This window comes from Anarhichas minor, unplaced genomic scaffold, assembly GCF_050575085.1.
Source record: "Anarhichas minor isolate MPS153535 unplaced genomic scaffold, ASM5057508v1 ptg000073l, whole genome shotgun sequence".
Taxonomy (NCBI): Eukaryota; Metazoa; Chordata; class Actinopteri; order Perciformes; family Anarhichadidae; genus Anarhichas; species Anarhichas minor.
This window is the reverse complement of record NW_027466519.1, coordinates 2,906,527-2,933,308: the sequence shown is the minus strand read 5'-3', so window position 1 is coordinate 2,933,308 and position 26,782 is coordinate 2,906,527. Positions and strand designations below refer to the sequence as shown.

Here is a 26,782-nt window from a genome sequence, read left to right as displayed (position 1 = left end):
GCAGTTCCTGAAGGGTTGAGTCAGTAAAAGCTGCAAAGATTTCACCTCACAGCAGTGCGGTATTTGATCGGATTCTGTGTGATTTGCCCTCCCAAACACTTGAAAGCTAACTTGGGCTGGTTAGGCAGATGAGATGAGCGGGTACCATACATACCGTGAGAAAATGGATGAATGACATCGGCTGCTGATGCCTGCATCGATACAAACACCCCCAAAAAAAATAGTGTGTGCAGTTGAAAGAAGGAGAAACGCAACGTGATGAAGGGGCAGAGGGAAGGGAAAGATGGAAAGAGGAAGTAAGCACACATAGACACACACACACACACACACACACACACATCCTTAGATGTACAACTCAAAGTGTGCCAAAAAGAGCCGGCTTTACATTTTCCCCAACTGTAAAATAGATAATTAGACTTGCTATGAGCGTGTTTAACGTGTGTGTGTGTGTGCGTCTATGTTGTTGTCTTTCCCTGTATGTGTGTGTGTGTGTGCTCACTGTTTGAAGCAAAAGCCTGCGCAAATAACTTGGAAGCTTGAGCTTTCGTTGCAGCGCACACACACACGCACACACACACACACACACACACACACACACACAGCCCACATTCTTGTCCGGCCAAGACCAACATCTCTGTGTTTTTCCACAATAAGAGCGGCTCATTCGACACAGGAGCTATGTTTGCGCGAGACTTTCATCCGCCCACCGCAACATGTGTGTGCGTCTGTGAGTGTGTGTGTGTGCGAGAGCATGCGTGTGTCCGAACATCCAACATGTTTGTTTATCCTAAACACAAGCAGAGTTTCTACTTCCCATGGCCCACTCTTTCACATCAAGCCCTCTCTGCCCTTTTTTTTTTAATGAAACATTTATGCTAAGTATATTCCTATAGAGCTTGTAAAAGTTATTGTTTTCATCCATATTTTAAATGTAAACATATCTTCATATTGCAAGGAAACCGCACTCTTGCCTTCTACTGTACACTTTCCTCCTCTTTCTCCGTCTGTCTATCCCTGTCCCCGCTTCTCTTTTTTCCCATGCTGTTGTGTTCTGTGGGTATATCCGTCCATTTAGCCACAGTCCGGGCTCACAGCTGCTTGGGCCCCAAGAGAGTGGACCAACAAGCTGGTGTAACTGAGACATCACCGGGTTGACAGCGCTGCTGCAGCTATGGTCTTGGTAGTAGTAGTTCTTGGGTCCTTACAAAACATAATAATCCTCTATTTATTGCAGACAAATACAGTACATACTGCCACTACTGCCAGTACTGCGACTGCTGATTCTGTTACTGCTACTCGACCTAATTCATATGCTAAGTGTATGTACTTTGCATTCAGGAAATCCAGTATGCATTAGGTACATACATTGCCAGAGACTAAGGCAGTCTAATGAAACAGTCCTGCAACAGAGCCTCCCCTCATGAAGGTTATACAAACTGTCTGAATCAACACTTTTTACTGACGCGATATTAGCCGTTTCTTGGACTGAAAAATGCCACCAAAGACGTTCCTCTCTGTTCCTATAGAGGCTTGGTGCAGCACAATGAGTTCCCGAGGCACATCTTAGGGGGCAAGCAGTCTGTATATTATCATCAGCCTAATACATCAGTGAGTGAGTGGGAAACGATCTCCTCTTGGAAGCGCAGATTAGTTTGCTGCATCAAATAGAAAAGCCTGAAGAGACTAAATGGAGAAGTCACTTTTATCTTGAAGCGTGAAATTACGTTAGGGCCTACTCCATTACACACACATATAAGGATATATGAGGGGGAAAAAAAGTATATACACTATATATATATACATATATATATATATATAGTGAGCAGGGACACATATGCATGTGATATCATGCCGTGAGTCTACATGAACATAAACTCTCCAATTCTAATATTTGCACACAACACAACACCCGCCCTTACATATGATGTTTAGGGGGCTTTACCTCTGATCATAATAAACAATCGATCATACGCCTGCAATTTCTGACCCAGTGGGATTCATCACTCAGCACACCTGGGCAAGAGCAGAGTTGGATGGTGAAGAATGTTTGGTGCATCTGGAGTTGACTATTTTTTTTTCTCTTGACAGAAAAACAAGAGACGATATAAGAGCAATTTAAGAGAACGTGGCTTCATGAAGCCCATTGACTCTCTCGGTCACACCCTCTGTTTGTCGCACACACACACACACACACCACAGGTTTGTTACACTCTCTATGTGTGTGTGTTGGTCTCAGCTGAGAGCAAATGGATGCCAATGAAAACCTAAATAATAAAGAGGAAACCTCTTCTTTTACTCTGATGGAAATGTACAACGAAGATAAGACTGTCATTTATGAAATATGAAGAAAGAAATAAGATATTGTCCATCTTAATAAAACAGAAAAATCTCTATATGAGACTTCATATTTTATGTAAAAGTCGCCAAGGGCTGCGGTGGATTTTAAACTTTCATAATGCTGATGCGTGACAATCTATTTTTGATGAGTTCCCCTGAAATGTGACACTGAATACCTGATTGGTTTCAGGAGATGAGGTTATTAGAAGTGATACATCCACCCATGATGATGTGAACCGCGGGCATGAACCCGGTTTTCACTTTATTCTCAAACACACTGATTGGCTCACCAATGAGTTGTTCCCTGAGTTATTTGCTTTACTATGTACATAGCTTAGCTTAAGTGAGTCTCTGCCTACACTGTTTTTTAGACGGCAGCACATTTAAACAGGTGGCTGTGGAAGATTATAGAAGATGTAGCAAAGGAAGTGCGACAAAAAATATGACTATTCATGCAATAAATCAGTTAAGAAATAGCTTCTGATTATTATATTTTGGCTCAGGATTATGTGTATGATCAATGGAGAAATCTTCAGTCAGACATTCAGGGAATTAAAATCCCCAAAAGATGAGGCAGCGAACAGTTTCTCCACCTGTGCTTTGACAACAAGCTTTTGTAGAGTTTAGCTTTGTGGTTTGGGACGCATTAAACAGAATGGATGCGACAGGGCTGGCTGAGAGGGGTCAGCAGGAGTGGAGAGTTTCACCTCTCGAGATATTTCACATTTCAATCTCTTTGTGCGGGCACATGCACACATACAGTGCGCACGCCCCAAATGGCCAATGAGCATGTTTTATGGTTATCTGACCATTCCTCAGTTGCTTGACGTCAATGGAGCAAAAAGCTCAACCTCACTGCTGGACACTGAGCCAGGGGGAATACTTTCTGGTCAAAGTCACTATTTCCCCCCGTCTCTCTTAATCCCTCACTCACACACACACACACACACACACACACACACACACACACACACACACACACACAGGACCGTAAAAGGGCCGAGACAGCCCAGAAATTTCTATTTCACTGGACACTAGTCAAGAGGGAACAGGCCTTTACCTTCTTGGCACAAACACAAAACACACAGTGACAGCCACAGCCACACACACACACACACACACACACACACACACACACACACACACACACACACACACACACACACACACACACACACGTATACACACAGATATGCAGCTGCAAATCTTGGCATAAACAAAGATGCGCGTGAACACCCGCAAAGGCAGAGTGACAAATTAATATGAAGCATAAACAAAAAGGCACCCGCAAGCAGCAACACCTACATACGCAGCCCACAGACAAACCGAAGACATTTCTGTTTTGCTGCACATCAACTGCAGGAAAGCGGAGCGAACAGAGGAGACAAGATAATAACACAGTCAGTACGTTTATTTCACTACTTCTGGACGGGTAATTAGAGTGAGAAAGGGAGAGAGACACTGGGAAAAAAGAGACGCAGAGAGAGAGAGAGAACACAATGAACCCTGGATCACTTCAATTTAGACATCATTTCTTCTTTTTATCAAGAGATTGATCAAAATGCACTTTTTGATTAATCAAAGATAACCAAGTTAATGTATTCACCCCAGGACCATTATAAATCTGTTCATGCCATGACGAGTCATCCATGAAGAATCGAGCAGGGTGTTTACACCATTACAGCATAGCCTGGCGTTATTATGGGTGTCAATATATTTAATCGATACACGGACGCCAAGTATAGTTTTTTGATTATATAAACTATCAATACTGCAGGTAGAAAATTAAAACTATAGATTTTTTTGTTGACTATGTGGAGTTGTTTGTAGCGCAGTCATGGTTAAAGTCAGTGGCATAGGCAGAACGTTGGTCAAAACAGAGATGGACTGAGGAACCCACTGTGCTGCAATAAAAAAGATTGACTGAAGTGACATGAACCCGAGTGGCAATCTTATTTTTTTTGATGAAACAGATGTTGACAAACTGCAAAACTCGCAGTTGAAAAAAGGTCATAAAACTAAACATATCGCATTACACGCTATCACAATGAGATTGCAGCGTGACATAAGTATCGTGATTGCATCGTATTGCGGGCTCAAGTCTTTCACAATCCCAGCAGATATAAGAGGAAGAAAAGGACAGGGAAGAGCAACATTATAGTGCTGTATTGTTAGTTTAGAGAGGAGAAGAATAATGTCGAGGGGAGGACGGGAACGGGTTAAGGGATGGGTCAACTGTGATTGGATACACGGAGGAAAGGAGGAAGACGGTGTGGGATTAGCAAATGCAAGCAAAGAAGGTTTAGGACAGCAACAGCACACCCATCTTACACTGCCAATTACCAGATATGCTTCCACGGTTTTGTTCCATGCAGAGCATTAGAGTGGAACGGAGCTGGAGCATTGCAAATTTAATTGGAGCAAGGAGCAGCATTTTAGAAGACTAGAAGTGATGCTCCAGCTGCTCAAGTTCAGCCACTAAAGTTTGCTCCAATTGGCTTTAAAGCCACCGAAAAACAAAACCATGAGCCTCCTGTTTTTGATACGGATGTGTGCTTTTCCCAGAATGCTCCAGTTTCACCAACTTCGGTCTTGTATGGCAACCCAATCTGCATAGGTTACTCTATGCCAATAGGTTACCCAGATGCCAATTAACTGTGCTGGCGTGTCTTCTTATAGTTTCAACTGGCAAAGCCATCACTCGACCATGTTTTTAAAATAATAGGGTTCATATTTTTTTGTGTTGCAGAGGAAGTAGAGCACCTATTTCATTTTTTCTCATCACCACATGCACAATTTCATTTTTTTGGTGCTAAATCCTCACAAAGATCCTGAATCCTGCTTTCTACCTGCACTATTTCCTGTGTTAGGCTCCCGTTGCTTCACCTAAGCTCCTCTGTCTCAAGCTGTGCTTTATCTAACTTAGTCTCCCTCCACTCCAGCTTCTTCCCGGGGAGACTTTCACTGCACCTCGCCAATTTGATCTACGGGTCCCTGTTATGAACTTCAGCTTCACACTGTTTTGCATTTGCAGCTTTTTCTTCATCTCATGCTTGAACTCAGTTTTATTTTGTTTTTTATTTGTTATTTGTTCTGTTTTTTATGTTTTATTTGTTACATGGTCAAAATAAATAAAACACACACACACACACACATATATATATGATTTGCAAATGAATCAATCAAACAGCTGTCTATACCGTATAAGATAATAACTTTTCTTGTAGAATGATACCTTTCTACTGTGAATCATTTCTTCAAACTGTAACCTCAGCAGGCCAGAGTACAATGCAGTCATGAGATACCACTGACTGATTAGCATTCAGCTGTTTGTGCTTACCTGCACTGGAGATGGAGCTTATCGCTGCGTGGTACATACCGATGGGCATTCTATCCAGTGAGGACAGCAGGGGCACACTGGAGTGTAAAGTCACAGTGTGCCACTTTCACAGGAAGCTTATGTACACCAAAGTACAGAGAGAGAGAGAGAGAGACGACAAGAAAAGGAGAAAGTAATAGGTGATATGGGATGGACTAGAGGGCGGTATAAGAGGATTAGTGGAGGAGAAAGACAGACATGGAATGAGATAGAAAACCAAGGGATCGGTCCATAATCTTAAGATATGAGAAGAGAAAAAGTAGTAGCAGTCAGGGACGGGGCAATGATGCAAGGGTAAGAGTGATGGGTGAGAGTGATGGTGTTGTGGAGGGGAAAAAAAAGATCACAAAAGACGACCTTGGCTGACCTTTAAAGCCTTTGGAATTCAACTGAGGTACAACTACATATACTTTTAAATTATGGATAAGAAAAACACCTTACTTTATAAAGAGCAAACAGTCAAAAGTATATTTCCGAGGCCTTGACGCTGCTCAGGATATTTGCCACACCATCTCCTCTTTGACACAGCAGCATGGAGAGAGGGGGTAAACAATCTGTCCTGCCAGATTACTCCTGATGCCCAACGGATACAAAGAGGCCAAAGCACACAATGACTGGGTTTTTGTTTTGTTTGTTTTTTAATATGTTTGAGTTTCTCTCATGGCTTCCCATTGACTTCTTAAAGCGGGTCCATTCTCCCATTTGTTATGGTTGTCTGCTACAATAAAGTGATGGGAGTTGCTGTTGTGCAGCAAATAGAGCAAAAAATGGAGCGGCAAGAAATTGGGCAATATGGAGCGGAACAAAAAGAGGAGAAAGAGAGACAACGGGAGAGAAATGCAGTGGTAGTGACGCTTAGGATGCATATTCAGATGTTGAGTACGACACCATTAAATACAGAAGACAGTGAGGACACATGGCGGAGGAATATTAGTTTGACATTTCTTTTCGTGTTCCAAGCTGTTACTGAACATAAAACTGGACAGCTGTGTTGTGGCTCAATTTATGCTGAGCATTAAAATTCTCATCCACAACAGTCCAGTTTATGGTTTATTGATTTCTGCATGAAAGTCCTATTTCGTTTTGAGAAGTCAGGGGTCAGCGAGAGTACAATACCTCTGGAGCGGCAGAGAGTCCAGGTTATGCTTAAGGGAACTTGGCGGAACGATAGTCTTGAAAACACCTCCCCAAAAAGTGAACTTTTAAACATTCTACAGATCAATGGCAGCCGCCGCCTTTCTCTGGATAAAAGAAGCAACATATGTGTTCAGTTTCCATCCATTCTTAAAAAAATCAGAAACCTTATGTGACGGGTTATCATTAAGATTTACTTTCATGATTTAAATGGCTATTTCAGATGAAATAATTATTTATAAAATCACAAGTATTTGCCCATCCTCCATTTGAGTATTTAAGACTTTAAACGACTTATTCCACAAAGTTCCAAGAAGCTGGGCTGCTTCTCTTGCTGACGCCAACGAAACCCGAGAGACCAGCCGAGGTTGACAAACTGTTGAATTAAATTCTAAAGCCGTGTAAATCCTCCGTGCAGGTATTTGCTATTTATTATGATAGACCGAGTACTGGGACGAGCAAGGAGAGTAATTAAAATGGAAGCTGAGTCGCTTTAGCGGTGCCCTAACATGTGGGGCCAAATACTTCCTGGTTTGAACAGGAAGTCCCAGAGGAGATGGAGCTCTACGTGTGCTCCTCCATAGCGATCTGTCTGCAAGGAGACAAGACAATTCCATTACCCAGCCATGTAGCACGGGTCCCCTGAGTGTGTGTGTGTGGGGATACACATAAAAACAAGCTGCTCACTGAAAGGAAATAGATACCAATTGGAATGTGTGCGTGTGTGTGTGGAGATAAGTTGCCTGAGGGTAAGAGATGCACATCAATCTAACAAGAGAACTCACTCGTCCTCTAACTCATCCTTAGTGAGGCTGAAGGCAACCAAAGCGTGTGTGTGTGTGTGTGTTTTGTGGTCTTACATTTGGGGGGTAAACCAGCTGAGCAGGAATGGATTCATCAGGTTTGACCTTCATTAGGCTCGCTTTCACTTTACTTATATTCTATCCTTGGGTTAAGATTAAGGCGGGGCTACACATGTATCGGCTACAATTAATGTCGGTGCAAGGCTGAGAGTGAATATCTGTCACATGTAAGCTAAGCTGTTCTAATATTTACTTTAATTAAGAGACTTTTTTTTCCCCCCTAAGAATCTTTTTTTGAGATGTTACTTAACAAAAAACAACTTAATATTTGGAATAGTTGACTGTTTGACATTTTTAACAATCCATGCTAAAGTTAGAAATGTCCAATAAAGCTGTCTTTCTTGTCAATTTGACAACGTTGCCCACAAGCCCTAATGCGCACGAGACACTGATTGATACCACAAAACAGAGTGGCAATATCTCTGACGGTAGACAAATGTTTTTCCTCTCAAGCTGTATATCTGCTGATGATGCATACTGTAAACATAGCAGCATTATTTAGACACTTGTTAGATTGAGAGAGAAAGACTGAAAGACTGCAGACAAAGCCAAATGGACTTGGCCTGACAACCCCTACCCATGACCACGACACTGGCGGTTAGGACTTGTGTTATCATTTGTAGAAAAGTCTACACCGCAACCCAGTTTACATAATGGCACCGCTGGGATCTGAGAGCGACTCAGAATGGATTTGTTTACAACAATGAGTCAATGCCAAACCGAGAGGAAGAGCCCCCTTTTCTTGTGCGGTGATTTATGGTATGAAATCATTACGAAGCAGACGCTTATAATGTAAGTGTATATAAATGCTGAAAACCTTGTCATGACGGTGACGGGCCTTCTGGGACTAGGGTGCCCTCTTTGTCCCTTGAATAATCTGTCAGAAAAAATGTATAAATTTTGTCCATTTAACATCATCGTGTGATGACAGTTAATAAGAAAAGGACTTTAGTGACGGTGTGAATTGTAAATCGTGTGTCAGTTAACGAACTTGAACAGGTCCGCTAGCCGACTGGCTGTTCACTGGCAGCCGGTCATCTTGCAGGCTGACGGTGCGACAGGTCACCCGGGTCACCGGCTGGAGATATGAACCACTGCAGTTGATGTTGTGTTTGCTGGGAGGCTAAATAACTGGCTGGGTGCAGCCCCATGTTGGCTAGCCATAAATTGTGTTTGGCTGACGGCCACTGAAGACAGCAATACACAGAAGAACGGACGGAGCCAGAAAAGGGCAGGGCAGCAATAACTTCCCCCCCCTTTTTGACAGCAAAGGAAAAGGGATGTTATATTTCACCAAAGAGCTTTCGAGTTTTACGACCTCTTACTTATTAAATTATAATGAACATTTACTGTCCGTGCCATTTCATTTTTCTATATTGGTCTGTCACTTTATATCTCTCCATCATTGTACAACACTACTCTTTTAGACAATCGTGTCTAGAGATGTCCTCCGGCACTCTGGTGCTGGTGTGTGTCTCTCATCCCTTACAGATGAGATAGGCACCTTTTTTTAACCAGCGTAGTGCAGTAACGTCACAGACACAAGTCCTCTCTTCTATCCATCAGCAAACACAAGCACACAATACCATATTCATGCATATTTTTGTAGTTTCTTTACAGTAATTGTAGCTTTGTACGACTCCAAAGTGACAGGCAACATATAAACATCCTGCAGCTATATACAGTGGTGAAATAATGCAAAGTGGAGAAGAAACAGACAGCGGCACTAAACTTTCCCATGAAAATACAAGTCAAGACGCGCTGACATTATTTCGACGCACTCCTGGAGAAAGATCATAAAAGCTCCATAAAACTGGCGCGAAGGTGGAGCGAGCACACGTACACACAGACGGGGGTCCGGGGGTCACAGTATGACGTCCTCCGTTCTTAATGCAAACCAGTGTAAACACACAGCTGACAGATGCCGCCACAAAAGTAGAAGCCAAAACACAGAGGGGGCATCGGACGGGAGGATCTGGAGACGGACACTGAGAGAATGAGACGCAAAGATGATAGAGAAAGACAGGCAGGAGGGAAGGAATGGACGAGAAGGCGGTGTGTAAAATGCAACGAAGAGAAACACCGAGTAGGATGAGAAGGTCAAAAAGTTTGAGGTGAAAAGAGACAAAGGGCGAAGGAGAACATATAAAAAAAATAATAATAATAAAATGGCGTAGACAGATGGCTCTGTGCTGTTCTCCTGAGAACACTTACATCCGTGTAAAACACAACAAGCCCCCGGTGTGCACAATAAACACTGCATAAAATCAAACTATCATCATGATGGTAATCACGACAAGTGTAGCCTGTCATGATGTCGTTAGCGCCGTGTCTGCGTGACACTTTAAAGTTTTGTAGGCGACAGTTAACATAATGAAAAAGCAGATAAAAATAGAGAGGGAGAGAGAGAGAGAGAGAGAGAGAGAGAGAGAGAGAGAGAGAGAGAGAGAGAGAGAAAGAAAACAAAGGAACAAATGAGAAAAGTACAGAAGTGGTAGAAAAAAAAAAGCTGATTGAAAAAGGCGTAAGGGATGAGGATGCAGAATTGATGTCGAAGACGCCACAGTGTGTGCCTCGCATTAAATCACTATATCCACTGTGAGGATAACTTTGACCCCTGATGAATAGTTACACAGTGTAACTATCTCTCTCTATCTCTAACACACACTGTTTGGGACCACTAAAGTGTCATTATGATGCAGAAAATGGCCGCTGTTGAAAAAGGAGTATATGCACACAGACGCAGTAGCTCGCAGACAGACATGAGGTATACATCTCTCCCTCTCTCTCTTATACACACACACACACACACACTTTCTAGTCTGTTTATGCATTGCATCATTCACCCTGCTGACATAACCTACCATGACATAAAACTCTAATTAATTCAGTATTATTTCAGCATTCAGTAATTCATCATCGCCGATATGATTAACCAAACTGTCACACTCCCGTACAGTCTCATTCATCAAAAATTTGCATGGGAATGTTGCGTCCAACTTGGGCCCGGGATACAATCTCGATGGGCGGTGCGCTCGGCTTTCTATCGGCCCTGCTGATAAGTGGGAGGAGTCATACAGGTGTGGTTTCCTGTTTAGCCAATGGGGATGCATTCCGACCACTTTTTCGCCTTGTCCCCCATGCTGTTTTGTTTAATTTCTTACAGTGAATTACACCGTGGTGACATTTTTGACGCAGCGCAGTCAGGGCAACCAGTCTACCTTTTCTTTCAATCTACCTTTGTCTGATTTGGACCAGAGGGGGACTTTAGAGTACAACGGTGTCAAAAATAAGAAATCTGGTCTGGGCTCCGATTCACCAATGCCACGGGAATGATGAATGACGGGGTTTCTACGGCAATGTATCAAAATGTGTCACTTTTGGCACTGTTTTGAGGTGGTCTGCCATGACTGATGCCAAAAAAATGAATCTAATTTCACCTGCTATCCAGCTAGCCAGCTGCAGCGCGATTCCTGCGGGAATTCAATTCAAACCGTTGCCTATTCCTTATATTAGCAACAGACACAAATGGAGGGAAATGGAGCGCGATCGCTTGTATGCGAGGAGCTGCTGGCCAGCAGAGATAACGCAGAAGTGCATCCCTCTCTTTTCCCCCCTGCTACAATGAGAAAGCATGGATTTGCTATTGAGTAGAACATGTTTTTCCTCAAATCTGTCATTTCAGAATAGACACAGGCATCAAACATGGAGCATTGATGCAGTGACAGATGCACGCCAACAGCTAAACTGGAAGGAGGCAGATTAGAGGATGGAGCTGTCACAATAAATCTGAGGTATTAATGGATGCAATATAAAGAAATTGAAAACACACTCATTTTGGTTTTCCCTTGGATGAAACCATCGCTACATATTTGACTATATCCAGCAGAGTCCTTTGGAGAACAAGTTGTACTTTAACTATGAATTGCTTATGTTAAGTAACCATGCAGAATCAAGTGTTAGACGAAAAAGTTAATTCACGCATGAATACAGATTTTTAGCTAAATACCATATTTAATTAAGATATTTTTCATTCCAATGATCCTCAAGGCTACTTGTCATTTACAAGTCTATCCTATTTCAACAGCATCATGATGCTCAAGCACAGTGTATGAACCTCTACCATCAGAATAATGGATCTCAAAGGAAGCCAATGCCAACGAGACACGCTGTTAAACTGACGCCCATTTAGCTTTTGCATGATTATTAAAATTCACTGCCATAGCTGCAAAAATGACCAAATGTCATTTTAACAACTAGTCATTAGCTTGTCAGCCGGCAGCGGCTCCTACTGTAAGAACTGTTATCATCATGTTCAGCCCTTCAAATATTATAACTCACAATTAAAAGTTAGACTATTTATATTTCATACTGTCAATTTCAATGAATGTCACTTTTCATACCAGTGGTGTGGTCCCCGCCCTTTCACCTCTCAGCCAATCACATGCCCCCCAGTCTCTTTATATAGCAAGCTCAACAGCTGCTGCGGATTTGGCCAGTTCGCACCTGATTGACACGCTGATATTCTCGAAACCACCAGGGTGACCAGCCGCCTGTTGCGCTAGCGGACCATAAGTTCTATTGTGAGTTCAAGTGGAAGCGTACAGCCAGCAGGGTAGCCATTACATAATCATGAGCAAAACATTTCCATGTAGCTTGAAGTCACAGCAAGTTCAGTTCTATGTGTACATGCATTGTTGTTGCCTTTGCTTTTGCACATATATACAGGCAAAAAATGTACAACACGTCTCATTAATAAATCATATTTTCCCTTTGGAGTGGTAATTGCATCATGGTCAGTGGCACCACGTTTTTCTCTCTCATTTCTATTCTGCTGCAATTACCCAGTTCCCCCTTCGGGATGATTAAAGATTCATCATGTCTTATGTGAAATGACATTCGGCGGGCAATTGTCTGGGTACTTACTGCCGATGTGGAGGTAGATGGTGTCACGTCTCTCTCCGTGCGGGTTCTGAAAGCAGCTGTAGAGTCCGTTGTGGCCCAGGTCCACTTCGGTCAGCATCAGTCTGGGACCCTCCAGACGGTGCTGGGCTTTCACGTCTGTCCCGTTCACCTTCCATGACACCGATGCGTCATTGTCCAGGGAGCCGCACTGCATGGTTACATCACTGCCCATTCGCTCATACTGGTTCCTAGCAACTGGAAGCAAAGACAGAGGCAGAGGTTAAGTATAAGTGACATCAACAGCTAATAAGTCAGATATCTGTGTGGGTACATCACTGCCCTATGTGCATTCTGACCGAGCAGATGGGAGCAAAGGGTAAAAAACCAAAACCTTTATAACTATATCAGAACATACAACAAGCAAGATATTCTGTGTGGGGATAAGTCTACTTTGGATAATTATGACATTGAGAATGGGAATAAAAAGATTCATATTCTGTTCCACAGTGTGCCTGATTTGGTTTTATAGAAGAGGCGCTGGAGGAAAACGCTATCCTTACTTTCATAAACGGGGAGAATTTAGAAAAAAGTCTTGTGTTGCCCACGTGGCCTTTATCCTTCTATGAATGACCTCACAGGCCGACACAGAAACAGTGCCTTTGTCCACGGGGTCAGTAAAGTTGTAGGGACCGTGACCCCACCGGGGGCTCAGGGATATATGTGGGCCCGATGGGAGTTGTAGCCAGGACACTGGGGTTAGTAGCCCTGCTCTGGTTAGAAGTCCCATGGGCCCTGTCATGACCACACGGAGCGAAGACCTCAGATTAACGCTGAAACACTGAGGATCAACAGCACAACAACAAACAACAATAAAATATTGATCCCCGTCTCAGGAAAAGCCCCCATCTATGAAGAGAAGACAAAAAGAAAAGAGTGCCCCCGCTGGCCTGGGATCAGATGCTGTCAAGGTCCTTGTCTTACCCTGATGTCTCTCTCCGTGTCTTTCCCTTTATCCGTCTGTCCCCCTCCCTCCCTTCACTCTCTCGCTACAATGCCTCTCATTTTGCAGTTTTTTTTCTTGATCGAGCTTCTTCCCTCCGTCGATCTAACGCAGCTGGTACGGATGTCAAACGTAGTGTTTCATGTATATTTCATGTCCCATAACAGGGTCATCTATATTTAATAAGACAAGATCCCTGTCCCCATTAACATTAACCTCACACTGTTTGTTCTCTCTCCGTCTTCCTCTCTATCTGTCGTTCAGCCCCCCCCTCTTTCTCTGCAACCCTCGTCTGTCCCCCACACTGTCTGTCCACCCAAGTTATCTCCTCGCTTGGCCTCGCCATTTCCCCGAGTCCATCTAATGTCCGTGCATAATGCATGTTTGTGGCTAGAAATGCCCCTCTTCTTTGATCTCCTCCTCTGTAGAGTCACTTTGAACGGATGTGTGACTTTATTTACATAAAAAAAATAAAAAAAGTTATTTGCATCTCAGTAAAAAAAAATATATAAAAAGTTTGACTTTGATGTTCGCTTTGATGATTTTGTGCCCTTGTGCTTTATGTGACAAGTAAGTGGAGGGAGAAGAGAAGAGAAAGTTTCCTGCGTTACAACATTGTAAGTTGGCGAACATTCATGTCGAGCTTGTGAGAAAATCATAATTCCACAGGGCACGCTGCAGAGTGTTATTACCTCTACTATGTTATCAAAGTGAGAGACTGTATTATTAAAAAGTTATAAAAGGTCCCTGCCCAACCCGTCTTTAGGTGGCATTAAGCTGCTGGAGGAGAGTCCGACTGATGTTATCAGAAAGCAGTATTTATAAGCAGGAGCGTGCCCCCGGGAATATTTCTGCTGAAACGACCTTTTCGGAGCTTTTTCCAGTGAACGTCCTTGAGAGTCTCAACACAGCGCTGATTCTTTGACCTCCTGTCTTGAGCCCCCCCCCATCCGCTGCCACATCCCATCCTCCTTATCTTCGCGGCGTTGCATCACTCCCTCTCTATGTCTGTCCCTTCCGATATCCATTCTTCTCTCTAGCCGTTGCTCCCTCTCCGTCTCCATCGCGTTTCATCTCTGTCCTCTCCCTTTAACTTCTTCTCGTCTTTCTCTCTGCGTCGTATCAAAGTTCACCCCTCTCCTCCTCATCCTCTCACTCTGGCAGTCGGTCCCTATCTTTATCGCTAGTCCTCCTCCCCTGTCTCCTCACTCCCCTCCCTGCCATCTGCCTCTACCCATATCCTGCTTTCAACTTTAAGTTCTCCAGCTCTCGTTTCTTTTGACATATTTCTCTCATTTAGGTTTCTGCTATGTTTTTGCCTCTTTGTGCTTTATTTTCTCTCACTCCCATATTGTCAGCTAGTTTGAACTAAAAAAAACACATTAAAAACAATCAGCCCTTAGCCATGGCTGTCACTGATGTGGATGCATACAAATATTGAAGTCCAAAAGTTCCAAAAACATCTGGGCACACAAGTCAAAGAGGAATACATAGTGCATTTGTCCGGGGCTGATTTCAGCTGTATACTGATACAGCGTCGCTCATTGATTTGGTTTTTAATAGTTTCTGGACAACGATGGAGCTCTGTGGCTCAGAGAAAGAAGCTTTATCGGGCTCTGGCTGCACAGGGCAATACTCGATGAAAAGATCAATTCATCGTTGGTTTGGGTCTTTTCATGAGACTTGTTGACAATAAGAAAGATGCATAATATTACCAACCTCATCCTTTAACTTAACAGCTCTGGTCTGGGTCAGGTACACGCGTCACATGTGACTGCAAATTCAGGTGCCATCTCAGCTGTGGCAATCAATTGCTGTTACCTTCCATCTTTGCCTCTGTCTGTTCTCCTGCGAGTTATTCTCACTCGTTCTCCCTCTGTATCTCTCTCTCTCTCTCTCTCTGCTCACCTTTCCCTCTCCAATCTGCATCAATTTCTCTCCCTCTCACCTTGAAAACATCCCCCCCTCTGAAACTTCAGCATTCATGAGTGCTCGGTATATCACCGATCACGCCTCAAATGCAAAATGCGCCTTGTAGCAACAGCGGAAACACAAGCAGGCACGATAATGAGTACACTCATGTGATCACTATGCACAGGCGATCGCACCACCCTGCATAATGTCCTCGTGCCTCATCACCACACACACACACACACAAGCAGGCCTAATAACCATAATGACATTCAGCTCAAGTGCTATTGATCTCTTGCTAATAGACATGGCATTGTAAGCAGCGTTGGAACACCACTATTCCCAACCGAATGAGAATGATAATCATCTATGTCCTTCACAGAACTTCATTTTTAATATTTGTACTCATTATTTTACTTATTTATGTTGATGACAAGGGACGGGCCCCCTCATGATTAAACATGTCTATCACAACTTGACGTTATTTTTAAGTTTTGGGCACTGCAACGAAGAAGAAGCAAGTCGTATCAGCGATCATTTAAGGATTAAAGACGGATAAACAATGACGGGAACACTGCAAAACTGCTGCAACTGACAGTTATCTCATGTGAGTCAAATCGGGTGTGGTCTGGTGTGTACTCAGGTGTAAAAAACAACAACAGGGAGCACTGGGGCTCAGAGCGGTTACCATGAAGAGTCAACTAGACCTTCGCCATTACAGGAAAGATGGACGTTTTATTCATAGTGGGATTATGCAGGGCACTGAGGGTGTTGTACTTCTTATGCAGCCCTGTGGTGTTTTCCCAGAGCAGATTCATTACCATAAAGAGACAACATAATGTCATGTTTTGAGGTCATTGGTGTTAAGACCTGCAGGACATCTAAAGCCCACATCTCTGTCCGGAGGCAATATCCAGAAAAATGAACATGCATGCATCCACGTGATACCACGAGCAATGCACTATATGTAAGGGTCCGTGGGCTGCTTGCTAAACTGACATGAGTGATGGACACACTACACGCATGCCGCTGCACATACTTGCCAAAGTGAAGCATTTCAATTGTGCACATGAGAGGAAGAGTTGATGATGATGGTTTGAAGCAGAAAAAAAAGCCTGTGAGATAGATCGAGGGAGATGGCGACACGACGTTGTGTTCTCCGCTTTACGTGAACCGAGGGACGCTCGCAAAATTCACTTCTTTATCCTTTTGTGCCCTGATTAACCGTAATTCAAGCAGAAAGATCAATTAAGGTCAAATTATCATTAGCCAACTGTCAGAGAGGATATTCATGAGAACAAGTGGCCCCACTGTTTGATTAGCTGATTACACACCGCTGCAATTACTTGTTCAAACATCGAGTGCCACCGGGCACGACGCTGTCGTACCTTTCCACCGCAGCGTCATCATCATCAAACGTCGACTGATGAAGTGAGGACATTGACTTGGAGGAAGAGGTTAGCTTAAGGATTACTGAGCTGAAAGTAATGCAGTCATTTGATACAGCGCTGTAATGCACACGCACAGATACTTAAAGGAAACACATGCAGCATCAAGGCAAGCACATGACGTAGAACTTTAGATGTTGTTGGCTGTTATTGACGGTGATACGGGGATCGATTGTGTTGGTGATGTCTGGACTCCTGCATCTTTGCCATCTTGACATCGAGGACCACAATGTAAAACGATTTGGGACTTTATTGAGTCATGCTTGACATTTTTGCAGCTGTGTGTGTGTGTATTTAAATGCACTCCTCCTCAAAATGTCAAATAATACAAAAAAAAAAGCTAAAAGCCCAGACGGAGCAGAAGCGAAACCAGTCATGTGAAACGTTTCTTTAATGGTCTCATGGAAAGTTTTGAAAGGCACTGAATGAAGATGATACGGTCCAGCTGATAAGGGTGTTGGATCAGCAAACACACATATGGGTAATTTTAGGAATCAATAGCAGATGGTCCTATAAGTTGTATGCATCCTTGTGTCTTCACCGTTTTACTGGTTTCACTACAAAGAGCTCGGTGTTTCGTTAAAGATCCTCTGAGTTTTGGAGCAGCAGCTGAGTAAAAACTGGGACCTCTGCCCTGCAACATCGGGGCACACACAAATAAAACACAGACTCCCACAGCTGAACAATCACACATATAACTATATAACCGATAAGACAAATGCACACACATTCACAAACCTTGTGGACTAGATAAGAAAGTTGATGAATGTTAACTATGGACAACCAGCTACGTGAGCCTGTGTGTGCGTTTCTGCCTCTTCATTTACTGCCTCTCAAATGTACAAGAGTGCTTCTGTTGCTTGCTGCATCTGTGACTTCACCGTGCGTGCCAGCATTAGTGTGTGTGTGTGTGTGTGTGTGTGTTCGAAGCGTGTGCTTGCGTGTGTAAAAAAAAAAGCTGTAAGTTACGATCCGACTCCACAACAGCGCCGTGAAATGAAATTGAAGTTCAGCGCTGGCATCCTGATTTACCATCTCCAAAGTGTTATATTCCCTGCGTTCCCGTGACAGTGCGTGTGCGCGCTCACGAGTGTTTCAGCGTGAATGCGCGTGTGTAAGCGTATCTGTGACAATGTGGTGTAGTTCTCCGTGCGGCGAAGCCCCCTCCTCGCCGAAAATCATTGGCATGTGCATATCCGACCGTGTCGCTTTCCAGCCGGGGCTGTAACTCACGAGCGCATTTATCAGTGAATCGCATTCGTATGCCTGAGGGGAGCCGTGCCTTTTGAAAGTCCAACAGTAAAATATTGGATTGGCTGACACACAGAGATGGAGCCCTGGGAGAATTATCCGTTTAGAGGATCACATTTATTTTTTTCACTTTGTGGCTGCACATAGAGGTGCCGCCGATGCCGGCGTAGAGAAATACAATGCACACAGCTGAGCAGTGGTTATCGATCTTGTTTTCTGCAGCGAGATACTTTTCTTCTGTGTTTTCACTTAAATTGAAAATTGAAAGCTGAATTAAACGGTTCATCTCTTATCATAAAATGCGTGATCTCATTTTAAACAGTTCACTTGAATATGCTTCTGAAAATACATTGGAGGGAGAAATAGCCACTGCAGGGACAGCATCTTGATTCATATTAGAATATTGGAGTCGGAGCTCATAAACAGTTATGGACGGAGCCTTAGAGACTCCTCGGCTCTGATTGGTCGGTTTTTTGGGGGGGGGGGGGGGGGGGGGGGCCATTAGAATCACTTAAAGAAGGCAGAGGAACCTGATTTTACCATTTCGATTCTCTGTCGAAAAAAACCTGCAGCTTTAGAAAACCAAACATTAGACACAAATCTTTTGTTCCCACCCTTACATTTCAGAAACACAAACTGTTTATTGTGTTGTCAATAATAGATCAGCAATATTATCATATTATACATAAACAAATCAGTTAATACATTAAGAGATGCTACAGCTAGGTTATAGGTAAGATAAATAGTGAATTACTGTCACTATAGGTAGAGTAAGTAGAATAGAGACATGGGTTATTCACGTCTGAGTAGCTTGTTGCTCAGGGCCTCTGTTCCACCACCTTTCCTCCGGCTTTGGCCTTCGCCCATCTTTCCATTGCCCCGTGAGCGCGGACACGCCGCTATCGAGATTATTTCCAGAACCATTTTAAATCCTTAAGCTGCCTTAAACCATACATATGCATTATTTCTCTGCAAATAATAGTTCACGAGCTGCTCCAAAGCAAAAAGTTTGGTCTGAATTTGAAGAGAAAAGCTCTGAAGCTGAAATAATATCCTAATAATACTGGCGGAAGTCATCAGGTTAGTCTTTAATCATGTATGTAATGTAATGTTAACCAGAGAAAGGCCAAAGAGAAAATCAAGAAGATCTTTGCATAAAGAGGGGTTACTTCTTGTAGCCACTTCCCATGATTCATAGCAGGTTTCTTCTTATCGCAGTCTGCCTTTCGTCTGAAAATAGTTTTGTTATGAGACCAAGCCACGCGAAAGGTTAATGCATTTCAAAGGTGGAAGTGGTCCTGCAACCCTGTCGGCTTTACGGCACGCTTATATACAGTGTTGTCCTTAAGATTGCTATCAATGTGCTGAGCAAACAAGGCAAAAGCAAGTCCTATTTAAGCTACGAGTGAGTTCTACAGATAGTATCAAACAAACAAGTAGTCACAATCACTGTAAGATATACTGGCATTGAGGAATAGAAGTTTGAACACATTCAAGTAGAGGGCTTTCATTTTCCGCCTGGATATTTGACAAGAGACACCATACGAAGCAACTGGCTCGGACTTTACAAGAAAGAAGAGGGGCAGGCACTACCTTTCCAAACGGACTCCCATTGGCTATTTATCGCAGGCTGTGGACAGAACATGGACGCTGCTACTAGCTCACGTGAGGTGTCAATCAAAAGGTCAGAGTGCAGGTGCCATGTTGTTACCAAGCTATTGGCAGTAACGGAGAACACTCGGACAATTAGCACATTTGGTGGCTAATTTGAAATAATCCACCGGTGATCAGTTAGTATTTGTTAATATAATAATGTGTTTTGGTCTTAATATTTTACTGGACAAGATCCTCTGGACCTTTACCAATGTTACAGGATGGTTTTTGTCAAATGTTATTGATCAGTGGATTACTGATGAGGCTTTATATGTCATTTTGTTATTGTTTGTTTGCTTGTTGGTGGTCTGGTTGTTGTGGTTGTATCTTGATATGGTTTGCATCAATCGAATCACAAGCGTTCCAAAGATATGTTGCATAAGTGACCACTTAAAGAAAGCAGATAATGAGGCTCTCCCCAGTTCTACAACACTGTAATATAAATAGGCATCATCATGGGGCTATTGTACAGGCTCTGTGACACTCTTATTGCCATTTTTCTCTATTTTCAGACATGTTATAGAATAAACGATGAATTAATATATTTAAAAGTATCAAGAGATTAATGACAACAGTCCTGACATGCAGCCCTGGTAATGCATGTTAATGTGGTTTCCCCTGAAAGGGGAGGTTGAAATGTGTACATATTCTAGGTTGAGAGTCATGTATCTTTTTTTTTTTTCTTCGCTCGGTTTTATAATCATTTTTTACATTCAGGAAGACTTTTCCTGCCTCAGTCAGCATGTGGCAGAGCTAGTTGGGCAGGTTCCTCAGATGTTTCCGTGAGGTATGACACAGCAAAATGCTCCCCCCCCCCCCCCCCCCAGTGATTTACAAGACAGAGATTCAGATTAACTACTGTATGACATAATAAGCATGGCAATAAACCGCTGCTGACACTTTCACGGTCATGCACATATTCATGCACTGATGCAGATGTTCTGTAGCTCTTGGTCCACATGTAGGATATGCTCACACACACACACACACAGGGGCCACACAGGCGCCAAAAAACAAACACATTTGGACAGAAGTATGCGCAAACATACACACTTGTGCTCTCCACCCACCCACCCACCCACACGCACGCACGCTCTCACACATACACTTCCTCTGCAAACATCTTGGAATTAAGTTATCACTTTATCCTCTCCTGTCTTTTTCCCACAGAGAGATTAACATTCACTCTCTCTCTCTCTCTCTCTGCATTTGCCTCTCCTTTCATGTAAGCACTGAGGCAGCTGCAGCTGTGTAAGTGTGTGTGTGTGTGTGTGTGTGTTTTCTGTGCATGTGTGTGCATGAGTCAGGGCACCGACACTCAAATAAATCCACTTCTTGCTTCCTGCCATCTTATCTCGGCCCCGCCGCACATGTAAATGTACAGTGTTGTGTGTGTGTGTGTGTGTGTGTCAGTCTGATCATCGCCCTCATCATCTGGCTTGCGGAAGCCACTGGAGAGGACAGGAAGATTTGCAGGCAACGGGGTTAATTGATACTTCAGATTTTAGATGTCTATATTCTGGGAGGAACATGGATGCGGGGGAGATAAGAGGGAGCGTAAAAAAGGAGAGGAAGGAGTGGAGGGACAGAGAGAGTTGAAAGATGATAAGGAGAGAGCAGATGGAAGGGGAAGGGGGACGGTATGGGAGGGAGGGAGGGAGGGAGGGAGGAAGGATTGTTGAGAGCGTGTAGGGCAGTTAATATTTTACAAGCCTGGATTAGAGTGGTCATGAAATGAGGAATGGGAGAAGGATTCCTGAGAATCAGCTACACAGAGAAGGAGAGAAAAGGAGTGGGACAGCTGGATAACACCGCTTTGATCAGAAACATCTGCAGGTTTTGCAGCAGAGAGAGAGAGAGAGAGAGAGAGAGAGAGAGAGAGAGAGAGAGAGAGAGAGAGAGGGAGAGAGAGAGAGAGAGAGAAACAGTTTGTCTGGACAAGTTTCAGCCTGAGTCGCTATCTGGGTTTTCTCTTTAATCACCTCAATTTTGTTCCCAAAGGATCATTCTTGTTGTTCTGCATGTTTTAACTTTGACTACAAATCACAAATGTTTATAATTTTTTTAAGGTGCTGATCGGTTTAAAATGTGCTTCACTCACATTTCCTGCTGCAGGACACTGATGTCCACAGCTAACAATAAACAATACGTTTGTGCAACACTGTCAACTAAGAAAAGGCTTCAGGAAATAGAAAGTGAAAAGTCAGTAAAAGAATAATAAAAATAATGAAGGGTTGAACTTCAAAGTGTTTGCACAGGAAATTGCGTTTTTTTTTTTAACAAGAAGCAGCATTATCATTATTTTCCAAAATGTACCAGATTCAAAACCAAGTGCAACGTGTCCTACATACATATGTAGTTTGGAGGGCAGTGCATGTGTTTTACTGCTGACTTTTTCCCAAATTACATAGTACGTTTATTTAAATTGATTTCCCATCCAGGCTGCTCCGCTGGTCTCCATCACTTCCACTATGTTATGAGAGACAACTCGCAGAGACGTCTGTCTTGCTTGACGCAGGCAATCCATCATGGCATCACATCTCCATTATTTTCTGTCACATCAGCAAAGAACCAGGTGTAAACATGTAATCTACATGTTGTTGACCAACCGTGAGGTTAGGTGGGGATGTTGTCTCTAACCACACTGGCTGTCTCAGCTCACAGCAGACTGTAATCAGTCGGGTTTTTGGAAGAGACATAAGAGCCAAGGTACTGATGACGGCATAAACCAACCCATCATTATTCTGGTGAAATGAATGTGAGTTTGGTTTTTTTGGAAGGGAAAAAAAATAAAATATGTCAGTGGCAGCATATCTGCTTTTATAAAGAATCGTGTTGCTAATAAACGTTTTCTGACTCCCCTTTGGCATGACTGTATAATAATGCTAATCACACAAAAGCCTGCAGAAACCTCCCTCGCAGTCCTAATCTTATTGTTTAATAACATGGCTAACATCACCCTAAGCCTTCCCACAGAGCCAAACACTGAAGGTCAGCGCTAATACCAGGCCGCTCATTTATTAAACCAAATGGAGGAGAAAAAAATAAAGAGCAGAAGAAAGTATGCGGAGAGAGGGATGATAAAAGTGGGGAAAAGAAAGAGAATCAGAGGGAAAATAGGGACTGCAAAGAAGGGTAAGAGGAGAGAGAGTAAAGGGCATATAAGAGGGGTCATGAGGGAAGTTAATAAGGGGGCAAGACAAAGTATGAAGTGATAAGTGGGTGAAATGGGGGATATAGGAGGGAATGGTTTCAGAGGGAGACATGAGAAGAGAGGGACGGATATGGAACGACCGCCTTAATTAATGGACTGTAATATATGACACTCGTCCTGGCTTCCAAGATAATATCAGCAGGAATTACAGCCTCCATCACGGGCACACTGCAAATATACAATGACCTTGACAGAGGGACTGAAGTGGCAGGGAAATCTGAAAAAAATAATAATAACCTTGACAGGAACTTAACGTGTCTTGCCTGCAATAAAAAAGTTATGATAGCTCCAATTATGAAAGAGGCTGATGAAAAACGTCTTTCTTTTTTCTTCCATAAAATCGGCTGCCATCACCCTTGTGCAGAATCCAGGCCAGCTAAATGTCTTTAAAGTGGTAGCATTTGACTTTAACACATTATTGACAGTTATTTATATATATATATATTTTGTAACTAAAGAGAAGTGCATTCGGTCACACGTGAGTTAGATCTATCCTAATCCTTCTCGTTCCGATATATACTACATATGTTGATGTACTTTTCCCAACATATTACTGGTAAAAGCAATTGGCGCCACACAGGAAGTAGTTTGACATCATGTAGTTCAGCAAAAAGTAAGCGATTATTGACTGTTGTGTCTTTGACACTGACCTTCTGGGTTTGTGTCCCATTCTGCAAGATATTGGATTTTTACCGATATCCACTACGGCGAGATTTTCCAACTCATTTTGGGCGATTGTCAATGCTGATACCGATATACACACGTTTTCTTTTTTCACATAGTTGCAGGAAACGTCTCTCCTGTAGTAGAATTAATATTGCATTATGCCCACTGGCAGATACACACATAAAATACAATGCCAAAATGTGATAGACTTTATATTTATTTTCATGTAATAATGTTCAAACAGAGCTGAAAAGTGCATCCTATAACAGGCCTGGATGATGCTGTCGCTGAGAGAATCCCGTATAAAAGGCACAGCCAGGTCAAATCTGGCCAAATAACGAGTGGATGATGTCTCTTCAGACGGCTGATCAAATTTGAAGTGTTGCAGGAATGCGATTTGGCTCCTTTCCGCACGACCGACCCAATCACGGCAAACAGACACTTAGTAGTTAGAAAATAGGTTAAGGATAAAGAGGTAAGTGAGTGTTGGTGAATGGATGAATGTCTATACTCCATAACAGATTGATATTCAATATCTGCAGCAGGTCCAGTTCAAAGGGGATTAGTTGGAAACTGTCTTTGCAGAGCTGAAGAAGTAACATTTTAAATCAGTGATGTGGGGAAAAAATATTTATGTGTATATCATAAAACTTTGCATGTTATTTCTGTCCCGCCGCTGAACTCCAGTGTGCAGTAGCTGCCACGGACCCATCAATCACCCGACACTTGGAACAGCAATCAGCCCGGCCTGTCAAGCCGCTGCTGTGGCAGCTAAATGGAGCGCGTGGCCCAACAGCCTAGCATCCAGCATCATTTCCATTGTTATTTCAGTCAGCGATCAGAGAACCACCATTCCAAGCGGGACTCCGGGCTATTTCCCCGTCGTCACAGAGGCTCAGAAATATTCAAGGATGATTTTATCCGCGACCGTGTCGGCTGTGTGGCTGTTTTCCAAGCACCGGTAGGTACCCGAGGGACCCTCACATGAGTAGGTCTGAAGCTGCAATCAATCATGTGCGACTGTGGAAATGTAACAACCACGTGCGGCAGACAACACACACAGTGCAGGTACGCACCGATGTGCACAGAATCAGAGTGACACACACACACACACACACACACACCTACACACTTAGATATGTGCATGTCCACCTCTTGATCCTGCACTCAGATACACAACAAGCGAGGTGCGATGGGAAAATAACTGCTGTCAGGTTTCCGCGGGTGCCAAACACACCGTCGCATCTGTAATCCGAGCATCCGAGAAAACACAGATTACTACTACCTCTCCCGAGCTTCAGCTGGTGTGTTATGAAGGACTGGGGGGGGGGAAGTGTAAAACAAATAACTTTCAAGGAGCCCAGCGGTGCACGCACAGAGATTTATTTGAGCTGGAGCAGAGCCCACAGTGTCGTTGCTCCGTCCTTGATGCCGAAGTTTACTTTCAGTTTCACGCTCGTCATTTGTCGGAGGAAGACTAATGATGGCCAGCAGAACATTTGGCACAGTGAAAATCATTATCAGCGAATCATTTTCCCCGACAGTCCGCCGTCTCTGTCCAGCAGCCCCCATGAATACTCTCGACTTCAGAGAGAGACTTCACTGTGCACGGTTTATTACGAGTTCAAAGGAATGTAGGTTAATCGATGCTGTAGGTTATAATGATGAATGGTAATGACCGATAACCATAGAGATCAAAGATTAAAGCCCAACTCTTAAACAATACAAAAAAGAGCATTTTGTTCCTCTAATCAGATCACTGGAGCTCGAGCGTTTGAGAAACATTCGTCAATGGGTGAGCCGCGGCGTAGAATTAGCTTAAAAACCCCAGCACATGAAAAAACCAGGCCCATGCACGTGATACGAGCGCACAGACAGAACAGTATCTGCAAGCGGAGAGAAGCATACTCGCGACGGAGCATTTCTACTTCACAACCCTCGACACTCGCCAAATTGACTTTTTGAGACTTCGGAGGGGACGGAATAATCTGTCGCTGATGTCTCCGTTCCTTCGATTGCTCACTTTCAACTCCACGGTCTTCGGCCTGATCAGTGTCTCTCTCTGAGGGTTGAAACGTTTTCAATCATGAAAATGAAGTGTTTGAAATGTGTTTAGTTTTGTTTTCTGAGGTTCCTGGTGCCCTTATCATTGGTTTTAGCTCTTTCATTCTCAGGCGGCAGATTCACACACCTGCATCGACACATATAATCACACACCTGCATTCTATAGGCCTATACATTTCCTTTCCATGACCGTACACTGTCCTGTGCGCTCGTATCACGTGAATATGCAGATTTTTGAGACACATTAAATGACTGTGTGCGAGTGTGTGTGTGTGTGTGTATTTTAGCAAGGAGCTGCAGTTCAAGCCACACACACACACACACACACACACACCAGCAGAAAAGAAAGCAGCACTAAGCCGTATACACAGCCCACACGCACACTGCGGAGAAAGAGACGTCACAACTAAAAATGTGAGTTCTGTAGCTCCGTGTGTCTCGCTGGGAATGTATGCATTGTGTCCATGTGTGCATGAATTCATGTCATACGTTTGTGGACTTATGCTGAGAGTGCACGTCTGAAAAATCGTATGTAGAAATGTACAAAAGCATCCGTCCGCCTCATGACACGTGCATGACTACATACAGACATGCAGTCCAAGGAACACGCACAGGTTTTTTCGGGAACGAAGGTCATTTGTCTGCTTTTACCTCAGTCCAGGTGGGTTTGAATCAATAGCAATAATCTCCTCGTTGGAATGGGAGTCCTGTAATTCACAACCTGCCCTTGCTTCGTCTTTACTGTAAAAAATTTGCATCTCCTTCTTTTATCAAAATATATGGGAATTAATTACAATATGCTCCTTGATGCACTAAATATACAAACTGTACAGCACATAGAGCAGCAGCAGCTTTGGGGAAAACGGTGGAGAACAGACGGTCAATAACAAGCGGAAGGAAAGGACCGGCCAGAGCAGACACAGCCAGAATCGATAAGACTTCTCCCTTAATGTACCC

General features: G+C 43.3%; 1 protein-coding gene across 3 annotated transcripts in view; it reads right to left on the bottom strand.

Moving 5' to 3' along the window:
* Positions 1 to 26,782, bottom strand: part of cntfr (ciliary neurotrophic factor receptor) — a 200,688-nt gene that overhangs the window by 69,822 nt on the left and 104,084 nt on the right. For all 3 annotated transcript variants that reach the window (XM_076079893.1, XM_076079894.1, XM_076079892.1), the window contains one exon: positions 12,640 to 12,873. In XM_076079893.1, coding sequence (XP_075936008.1) covers positions 12,640 to 12,873 — 234 coding nt within the window. The remainder of the gene's footprint in view (positions 1 to 12,639; positions 12,874 to 26,782) is intronic.